Source organism: Oratosquilla oratoria, chromosome 7 (assembly GCF_046742065.1).
Source record: "Oratosquilla oratoria isolate Oo_2021 chromosome 7, ASM4674206v1, whole genome shotgun sequence".
Lineage (NCBI taxonomy): Eukaryota > Metazoa > Arthropoda > Malacostraca > Stomatopoda > Squillidae > Oratosquilla > Oratosquilla oratoria.
This window is the reverse complement of record NC_134783.1, coordinates 76,534,539-76,545,739: the sequence shown is the minus strand read 5'-3', so window position 1 is coordinate 76,545,739 and position 11,201 is coordinate 76,534,539. Positions and strand designations below refer to the sequence as shown.

Below are 11,201 nucleotides of genomic sequence, written 5' to 3'. Positions count from 1 at the left end.
AATGTATTGGTAATGTATATATTCAATTGTTCAGATATTCTTACTTTTTTCTGGTCATATATGTGTTTTTCCTTATTTCATTTGTCACATTTATGAGTTTCTTCTTCAGTATATCTCTCTTTAAATGTCCTGATTTATTGTCTGAATGTTGGTTATAATGTGATATTTCCTTGTATAGCAATTTTGCTTTGCTTTGCTTTGCGCGCGCATGTGTGTGTGTGTGTGTGTGTGTGTGTGTGTGTGTGTGTGTGTGTGTGTGTGTGTGTGTGTGTGTGTGTGTGTGTGTGTGTGTGTGTGTGTGTGTGTGAGTGTGTGTGTGTGTGTGAGTGTGTGTGTGTGTGTTTGTGTGTGTGTGTGTGTGTGTGTGTGTGTGTGTGTGTGTGTGTGTGTGTGTGTGTGTGTGTGTGTGTGTGTGTGTGTGTGTGTGTGTGTGTGTGTGTGTGTGTGTGTGTGTGTGTGTGTATGAATCACCATGGTCTTGGATCATGTGTTGGACTCATGATCAACAGTTTTTACCCTTCCGGAAGAGAGCTCAGAGCTCAAATATGACCGATCTATGAGTAATGCTGTGATCTTGCACGCACACACACACACACACCCAACTCACCGCCTATGAGAGTAGGAGTAATGACTCGCAGCGCAGCGATACTGAAATGATTTCAGCCCTGGCCAGGATTCGAACTCGGAGCGCTGTAACAGCAGTTGCAAACGTTACCACTGCACCGTCAAGTCATGTGTGTGTGTGTGTGTGTGTGTGTGTGTGTGTGTGTGTGTGTGTGTGTGTGTGTGTGTGTGTGTGTGTGTACATATACATATGTATGTGTACATGTTTGCGAGTCCGTGCTTCTGTATATGTGCAAATGTGAATGAACATAGTATGAATATGATGTAAATACGTATTTACATGAACAAAGAAGCATAGGCACAATTACAAAAACGTAGTCATATACATATATTGGCTCACATATATACGTACACATGATACGTTACTCCAGCCTTCAGCCCTCAATACAATCTCTCCTCAATTTATTTCACCAATTGATGTCCACCTTCACCAATTCACATTCCATTAATTCTGTCCACGCCTCAGTCCCTATCTGTCCCAGCTTCACCGATCGCCACCGCCGTCTCTATCCCTCCTTTACTTTACCATCCTCCCTATCCACGCCGTTTCGTTCCCGGCTCCCGCCTGCTTCATTGCCGCAGCAGTTCCCTCAATTACCGCAGGTTCTTCTCGGTCTCTCTCTTTTTTAAGCGGGCACTGCTAATCCGAAAATCGGGCAACCTCAAACAAATTGCAACAGAAAGTTTCTTAATGGTACTTGGGTAGACACGCATAGATGTTAATCATATTTAAAATAGGCCAAAATCTGCCAAGGCAAAATACTCTAATTTGCATAATTTCAAAATGGAGGCTATAGGCTCTCGTGAAACGGAGATTCGCATAAACTGTTCATCATAAGACCCACGAACGTATTACCAACAGCCAGGAAAGTGGTGCTCCATATATAAAAAGTACCCAGCTATCCTCTCATGACATCCTAGGGATGTCGTAACACACTTATGACATTTTTATGATGTCACAAGGCATGTATTCATAGTAGAAAAGTTTGAAAGAGAAGGATTCACATGAAATGGGTCTTATATTAAGCACATAAGAACTAAATGTGTAATTATATAACATAGCAATGTAAGTATAAACAAATACGAAAATGAAGTTATGAATAAATCTATATTGTTGAAAAATATATGGTGTAAATAAATGGTAAAATGATGGTCTGGTAAAAGATGTCATTGAACAAACACTCATGAAAACTATGCAAGTAACTAGGGGTCTTGTACAGGGAAGAGGAGTTATGAATGAGAAGCAGCGGAGCAAGTGGCTCTTATTTTTACCTGCGAGTGCAACTTTCAATGAATCAATGCAAGAACTCACAAATCAGACTTTTACCACTAGTGAACAACATAAGGAGTTAGCATCTGCAAGAGTTAAACAAGACAACAAGGGCGGTGCAATTGTTCTTGATTTCCTGATTGAGAATAATCCATTTGAGCATTCTGCAGATCTGCGAAGCATTGTCATTGGCATAACTGCTGATTCTTCTGCCAATGTTAATCGAACTAAAGCTGTTGGTGAGAAGATCTTGGAGAAATTGTATGGCAAAAATGTATTAGATTATTCCTTCTCTAAGAAGGACACAGCGGTTTTGTTAGGTCATGCACAACAACTCAACATTGATGGCGAAAGAGTCAACATCGATCCACAGCAACTGTTCCAGCGATTACTGGCCACTGGCATTGCACAGGCAGATGAATCTGATGTCGATCAGCTTCTGCAATTTGAACTTTCTCCTCATCCAACCTCATTGTTTGATGAATACGGGATGATGTGAGAGGCCACGAAGTCTCAACTAGCTGATGCTATTGGACAGATGTATCAGTCCCTAATCGGAAGTATAATGAACATCGTGTAAAAATTCACAATGTATGAGGGAGGTTCGTTGTCCCAATGAATTCCATGGGAAAAAAGTTACCTCATTTGACACAATATGCGCTCAATATGTAGACCTTGTAATAAGAAAAAAAAATGGTCTGACCGTTGTCTTTGATGGTTATCTATCTGGACCTTGTACAAAAGACAGCACTCATCAGCGACAAACAAAGAGGTTTATCGGTGCTAAAGTCAGTGGTTTTACTGGAAAGAAACTGCTAGACACCAAAAAGGAGAGTTTCCTTAGCAATCCAATCAACAAAAATAACTTCATTGGTCTTGTGAAGGAGCACTTTGTATCTAATAGGATAGGCATGAAGCAAGCAACTGGTGATGCAGATTTCCTAATAGTAGAGACAGGTTTACAGCTAGCATCTACTGATGTAACGTGTGTTGTTAGTGAGGACACGGATTTGCTTGTTATGTTATGTCATCACGCGGATCGTCTGAAAATGTTACAAGAACGGTTGTTTTTTAATCAGCGAAACATAACATGTGGGACATTGGTCAGTTGTGTAGTAAACTGGGTGGAGAAATTTGCTCTATTTTACCATTCATTCATGACATTGCTGTGTGTAATACAACGTCTAGATTATTTGGCATCGGTAAAGTAGCAAAATTGAAAAACGTCGACAGACGGTTTTTCATAGAATAATCACGCGTCTTCTGTGCCAACAACATGCCATCTAATGGAGATGTTATTAAAGTCGGTGAAAGAGTTCTGGTTAATCTATATTGAGGAAAAGAGGGAGAATCTCTGAATGAATTAAAGAGTGAGACGATTCAAAGAGAAAGTGGAGACCGGCTCCACAGCCATTGACGATGAACTGCAACCAACATCGGATGCTGCAATGTACCATTCCTCGAGACTATTTCTTTAAGTTCGTATGTGAACTGGCGACTGAAATGACCTCGATCTCACTGACAGTGATATGGGAAAAGCAAAACGACGCTCTTGAAATAAATAAATAAATAAATAAATAAATAAATAAATAAATAAATAAATAAATAAATAAATAAATAAATAAATAAATAAATAAATAAATAAATAAACAAACAAACAAACAAACAAACAAACAAACAAACAAATAAATAAATAAATAAATAAATAAATAAATAAATAAATAAATAAATAAATAAATAAATAAATAAATAAATAAATAAAAATAAAATAAAATAAAAAAATAAAAAATAAATACAATAAAATAAATAAATGAATAAATGAATAAATAAATAAATAAATAAATAAATAAATAAATAAATAAATAAATAAATAGATAAGCAAATAAATAAATAAATAAATAAATAAATAAATAAATAGATAAATAAATAGGTAGATAGATAGATAGATAGATAGATAGATATATAGATAGATAAATCAATCCATCAATCAACCAATAGATAAATAAATAGATAAATAAATAAATAAATAAATAAATAAATAAACAAATAAATAAAAATAAATGAATAGATAGATAAGTAAACAAGCAAACAAATAAATAAATATATATATATATATATATATATATATATATATATATATATGTATAAAATAAAATAAAATAAAATAAAATAAAATATAATATAATAATGATAATGCAGCAGTGGCTCCTCAACATATTTCAAAAGTTTTTTGGTGCACATGCAAAAGGGACTGTGCATCCAAGAAGTGTTCTTGTCGACGGTGTGGGCTGAATTGTACTGTTTCTTGTCATTGCAATGAAGAATCTTGTTCTAATTTGCCACGCCCAGCAATATTTGACGAAGATGAGGCTGAATTGACAGATCTGAGGACTGAGTGGAACCGAATGAAAGTTGATCATCTGGAATGATTTTCAAACTGGATTGTTCGTACATTCAGGCTCATGTGTATGAATATAATGTTCAACCTGAGCAATAGTTTGGCGTCTTTAGAGGAATAAATTCTCATTTTTTTTCTAATACAAATCTAACTTCTAGTTTTTCGCAAGCTTTGTTCCAATACGCAGTTGAACTAGGGTTCAATTTTGGATTCTATATATATTATGACATATTCGGAGGATCATAACATCATAATGATGTCATGAGTAATTATGACGTCACCATGACGTCATACGATGATGACAGGATATAATTTCTATTTCAAAGTACCACTTTCCTATCTGTTAATAACACTAGTATAGACATTCTGGTAGACTATTGATGAGGTATTGCTTTTTTTAAGAGCTAAAAGCCGCCATCTTAAAATTATGCAAATTAGTTCATTTTGCCCGGAACGAATTTAGCCTATTTTGAGTACGATTAACTCCAGTGCATGTCTAACCAACTGCCTCCAAATTATTTTCTGTCGCGATTTGTTTGAGGGAAAGTGATATTATACCCCGCCTATTTACGCTGATCTGTTCTTTGCTGATTTGACATGTGCCAGACTCCTCCCTGGCTGGCGTTACGAGGCTTCTGATGTTCGTACGCTGTCTTACTCCCTTTGCTTCTCTTGGTCGATGAGATGTATTACTCCTCTGATTGTCTACATGTCCCGTCATCTATCACTTCCTTCGTTCATCAAACATGGGCTGGTGAGAGCTGTGTTTGTGCACGGGTGTGAGAGAATGTTTGTGAACATACAAGCAATAATATACACAGAAGGATATGTGAAAGTGGAAATATAGACACACGCAATAACATACACAAGCACACACATAATGCACAAAATACACAAAAAAGCAGATACACGAAAACACACAAAGCACAAGCAAGACGCACAAAACACATAAGATACACAAAACACACAAACAAAAAATATACGTAAATACACATAGTAATTAGTGAGGCCTTAGAGATTATCAATCTATCTCTTTACTAAGAGCTTTTTCCCCCTTATAAAGGAGGTAGCCAAGTCAAAGACACGTACCTGCTCCCACCCATTCCACTCCCCTCCACAAATATTTTCTCCTTTTCATCTTAGCTCCTCGTGGATGATGGGCCACCCCTGTATTCCGCCAACTGCCCTGGGTCAGAATCAATGTAGCAATACACAGTACATCCAAAGCAAGGCCGTTTCACTTAATCGGCGAACCCCCTTTTGTGTCTCATGCAGAAAAAGACAAGACGGGGAGAAATGTTTTCGGACTGCGTAGAAATATCATTCACACACAAGCACCCCCCTACCCCCACCCCACCCCAACCTTCAATAACAATATCATCAATACACAGCCACTCTCCACTTATCTCTATCTTCTGTCTTCTCCCTTCCTTGCTCAACAGACATTTTCTTCTCCCCCCATCCATCTATCTCATCCTCGATTGTCCACTCACATTCATTCCCTCTGCCTCTGTCTTCAACAACTCTTTTACTAATCTTTCTTCACTCATTCTTTCCATGTGCCCAAACCATCCCAATACTGTTTCATCAGCCCTGTCTTCTGTCTCCTTTTTTCACCTCCGCTCTCCTTACCTCACTCTCTCCAACCTGTGAGAATAAACACCTTGTGAGATCGAAACCTTTATTGGTACTACGTTTCGCTTGTTACAGCTTTTTCAAGTACCTTGAAAAAGCTGTAACAAGCGAAACGTAGTACCAATAAAGGTTTCGATCTCACAAGGTGTTTATTCTCACAGTCTTGTCGGCTTTTGCCATTGTGATTCATCTCTCCAACCTAGTAAATCTTACCATACTTCTCAGACATTTCATCTCAAACACATTCAAACTTTTCCTCTCTACCTCTCTTAAATTCCAAGTATCTACCCCATACAAACCCGTTGGCACAATCACCCTTTCATACAATCTCCTCTTTGCATCCATTCCCAGATGCCTATTCCTCTTGACACTTATTAATCCCCAATGCATCTACTTGCTTCTCTCAATCTAAAATTTACCTCTACCTTTACTCTTCCTTTTCCTGCTACATACAACCTCAAATACCTAAAGCTATCCACGTCCTCCAGCCCTTCTTTTTAAGACTTACTTCCATTTTGCTGTTGTCCTCTCCCCTTGTACATCTCATCACCTTACTTTTACCCACATTTACCTTCAAGTTTCTCCTATCGCATACCTTCCTAAACTCCGTCGACAATTCTCTTAATATCCCCTCTGATTCAGCAAATAGCCACTGGCTCACCTCCCATTTTTCTCCATTTTATTTAACCATTTCCAGTCCCCTGCCCTTTACCCTCGTCCTTATCTCCCGTAACACCTCATCCATGTACACACTGAACACCCATGGCGGCATGACACATCCCTGACGTAGTCCCACCTTTACTTTAAAACGCTCGCTCTTTCCATTTCCAGTTCTAACATAGGCTCTACCATTCTTGTAAAAACTCTTTGCTGCCCTTAACAGCCTCCTCCAATCCCATATATCTGCAAAACTTCCCACAGTGCCTTTCTGTCATAAACCTTTTCCAAATTCATAGTCCTCCCTCAAAAAAAAAAAAAAAAAAAAATGATAATAATAATAATAATAATAATAATAAATAAATAAATAAATAAATAAATAAATAAATAAATAAATAAATAAATAAAATAAATCAAATAAATAAAATAAATAAAATGAATAAAATAAAGAAGATAAATAAAATAGATAAAATAAATAAATAAATAAAATAAATAAAATAAATAAAATAAATAAATAAATAAACAAATAAATAAATAGATAAATAAATAAATAAATAAAATAAACAAATAGAAAATGATAAAGAAATAGATAGATAAATGAAATAAATGAATAGAATAAATAAGCAAATAAATATAAATAAAGACGTCCTTAACTTTTGCTAAAGCTTTCTCATGTATCTTTCTTACCACAAAAATATGATCCATGCAACACCTGCCTTTCATAAAACCACACTGTTCCTTACTAATTACTTGCTCTATTCCTCTCATTACCCTCACAATTAAAACCCTTGCATAAGTATTCCCAACTGCATTCAACAAACTGATCTTTCTGTAACTACTACACTCAAATCTTTTCCCTTTTCCCTTGTAAAGCGGAATTATACAGACACTCTTCCAGTCCTCCGGCACTACCCTCATTTAGACACGCAGTATATATATAAATGGTCAGAATAAGAAGTACTCATTATTGGGTTATAGAATAGAATTTAGGCATATACAAAACTGATGAAAAAAAGAGAAGAGGGAGTGTTGACTACACGAAATTTGTCAAGGTAAAAATATATTGAGATGATTACAGAAGAGACTAATGTAAGAGTGGAATTTCACTTCATAGAGAAGGGTATAATAAAAAAAATCACATTGAAGACGTAATCTAGCAAAGAATGTAGTATGTTGAAGCTGTGTGATCCCCATACTAGAATAATTAATAATAAATAATAAATAAACGAAATAAATTTATAAATTTCAACGTAATTGAACGATTGAGTGGTGGACAAATAAATAAATAGATTTATATACAACTGAACAATTAAATAATAATGAAATGAACAAAAAAAATTAGATAAATAGTTTAGATATAATAGAAAAGTTCGATAACATATAAACAAACCAATAGATCAGTAAATAAAGAGATAAACAGATATATAGATAAATAGATAAGTATAAATAAATAGATAAATAAATAGATAAACACATGAATAAACAAAGAATTAAAGAGACAAATAAATAAAAAATTAAATAAAAAAAAATAAAAAAAATTGATAGACAAATAAATAAGCAGCTAAAAAGATAAAAAAAAAGCCAAATGAATACATAAATCAATACATGAAAGATAGGTAAATGAAAGTCTTCATATATCACCGACATATTAAGCCCTTCTGTACCGATAGCAATTTTCATTTTGTTCTAGTAACCGCCTGGACATTTCATTCATCTCCGTGGTAAAAACCACGGTGGTAAATAGGTTGATTAAATGAACTGGTATTCGTTGCCTAATGTAAAATCAGTGACCGAATGGTTTAATCCTAACTGGTGAAACTCTCGTGGGCAATGTCATATTAATTCATTGGATGGCTTAATTTGGGCATCAAGTTATCTTTTTTTCGTAATGATTTTAATTTCAAAACACTTTACATATATTTTCTTATGTGTGTAGTTAATGGGGACTAGTTTACATATATTTGGTATTGGTGGTAGTGATGTTGATGGTGATGGTGATGGTGATGGTGATGGTGATGGTGATGGTGATGGTGATAGTGATAGTGATGATGATGGTGGTTGTGGTTGTGGTTGTGGTTGCGGTTATGGCTATGGCTATGGTTATGGTTATGGTTATGGCTATGGTTATGGTTATGGTTATGGTTATGGTTATGGTTATGGTTATGGTCATGGTCATGGTCATGGTCATGGTCATGGTCATGGTCATGGTCATGGTCATGGTCATGGTCATGGTCATGGTCGTGGTCGTGGTCGTGGTCGTGGTCGTGGTCGTGGTCGTGGTCGTGGTCGTGGTCGTGGTCGTGGCCGTGGTCGTGGTCGTGGTCGTGGTCGTGGTCGTGGTCGTGGTCGTGGTCGTGGTCGTGGTCGTGGTCGTGGTCGTGGTCGTGGTCGTGGTCGTGGTCGTGGTCGTGGTCGTGGTCGTGGTCGTGGTCGTGGTCGTGGTCTCGGTCGTGGTCGTGGTCGTGGTCGTGGTTGTGGTTGTGGTTGTGGTTGTGGTTGTGGTTGTGGTTGTGGTTGTGGTTGTGGTTGTGGTTGTGGTTGTGGTTGTGGTTGTGGTTGTGGTTGTGGTTGTGGTTGTGGCTGTGGCTGTGGCTGTGGCTGTGGCTGTGGCTATGGCTGTGGTTGTGGTTGTGGTTGTGGTTGTGGTTGTGGTTGTGGTTGTGGTTGTGGTTGTGATGATGATGATGATGATGATGATGATGATGATGATGATGATGATGATGATGATGATGATGATGATGATGATGATGATGATGATGATGATGATGATGATGATGAAGAAGAAGAAGAAGAAGAAGAAGAAGAAGAAGAAGAAGAAGAAGAAGAAGAAGAAGAAGAAGAAGAAGAAGAAGAAGAAGAAGAAGAAGAAGAAGAAGAAGGAAAAGAAAAAGAAAAAGAGGAAGAAGAAGAAGGAGGAGGAGGAGGAGGAGGAGGGGGAGGAGGAAAATTGTTAGAATGGATTAGAGCTTGGAACAGTAACAGAAAAGAGTGTGTCACCATATATGGAGTAAAATCCAGGTAGGGCAATGTTACTAGTGGGGTTCCCCAAGGCTCAGTTTTGGGTCCCTTGTTGTTCATTATGTATATAAACGACTTAGACGATGGGATAAATAGTGATATTAGTAAGTTTACGGACGACACTGAAATAGGACGCCTGAGAGAGCTCAACAAATTGTTTACATGGTCGGTGAAATGGATGTAGCGGTGCTACTTTTGGTGAAGAGAAAGAGGTTTTGGTAAGATCGTCTCCTTTATTGTAAGGTACGAGTGAACTGATTCTTCATGCGGCGGAAGCCGCTATATATACCGCGTGGGTAAGTTACCCGTGGTGCGTAATTACATAATTGCACTTTGTTAGGTTAGGTCAGGTCAAGTAGGGTCGCACTGACAGAGAAGCGTCAAATTGTGGGTGACATCATGCACGTTACATGCCACGTGATGATCGTGGTGTGTACAATATTCTCCTCTCAATATTGCTTTGTCTGCAGAGGGCGTCCTGTACGTGAAAATTTGGTGGGCGAAGTGTCGAGGTGTGCCGGTTTTTAGCGGTCAATGGAAACCCATTCTGGCCTGCCGGAGATGGAGATGCGGAAGGTTTTGTCCTTACGTTCAAGGACAAGATGGTGGCAAGTGTAGGGACAGGCGAATGGTGGGGTGTGAGCGTCCGTCCTCAGGAAAACGTGCGTCGATGTGTGGAGGTGTTTTGGGAGGTATTCCTTCACCTCCCGCTGATGTGTCGGTACGCATGGGGCCAATTTGCTGACAGTGCGTCGCAGCTGCTGCAGGCCCTCGGGAGAATCCTGTGGAGGGAAGAATTCTGCGGGTACGAGGAGGTTTGGCCGAGGACCATCTCTGCATGAAACACGTTAAGGTCGTCCTTGATGGCTGTCCGAAGGCCAAGGAGTATCCATGGTAGTTTGGGGTAGCCAGGAGCCGTTGTTGCAGGTGCCATAAGAGATGCTTTGAGTGAGCGGTGGGTTCACACGACCATGCCGTTGGCTGCAGGGTTGTAGGAGGTAGTGTGGTGGACTGTAGTACCTAGAAGTTCAGCGAGGGAGTGCCACAGCCGCGACGTGAAGCAAGTTCCTCGGTCGGAGGTGATGTGTTCCGGGAGGCCAAATCTTACAATCCATCCACTGAGAAATGCTGTAGTGCAGGATCAGGCGGTAATATCCAACCAGCGGGTCGATCTATCAATGGCGGTGAAGAGGTAACGGTGGCCTTCCGACGGTGGGAGTGGGCCGGCGACGTCGACATGAATATGTGCGAAGCGTCGTCGGGGCTGATGGAATGATCCGATGCCTGATTCAGTGTGGTGATGAATTCTACTTTGCTGGCAGGAATGCAGAATCTTGCCCACTCCTTTGCGTCCTTGGAGATGCTGTGCCAGATGAATTTCTGCTTCAGTAGTTTCGCAGTGACGCGCCCTGAAGGATGAGACAGACCATGTATTAAATTGAACACTTGACGTCGGAAGGCAGCTGGGATGAGGGGTCATGGGCGGCCGGTACTGATATCGCAGAAATTGGTGTGGTCGTCTTGAAACGTAACGTCTTGCCACTTAAGGGATGTAATGGATGTCCTGTAGGCAAGTGTTTCAGGATCCTCCCGTTGCTC

At 38.8% G+C, this 11,201-nt stretch overlaps 1 protein-coding gene across 1 annotated transcript; it reads left to right on the top strand.

The window, feature by feature from the left end:
* The first annotated feature begins 1,817 nt into the window (after positions 1-1,817).
* On the top strand, positions 1,818-2,393 carry LOC143026863 (uncharacterized). The gene has a single exon (XM_076187645.1). The coding sequence runs from the start codon at positions 1,818-1,820 to the stop codon at positions 2,391-2,393; it is 576 nt and encodes a 191-aa protein (XP_076043760.1).
* The last annotated feature ends 8,808 nt before the right edge of the window (positions 2,394-11,201 follow it).

What these genes read in the sequence shown, in the direction of transcription:
- LOC143026863 (XM_076187645.1), top strand. Translation starts at nt 1,818, where the DNA reads ATGCAAGTAACTAGGGGTCTTGTACAGGGAAGAGGAGTTATGAATGAG.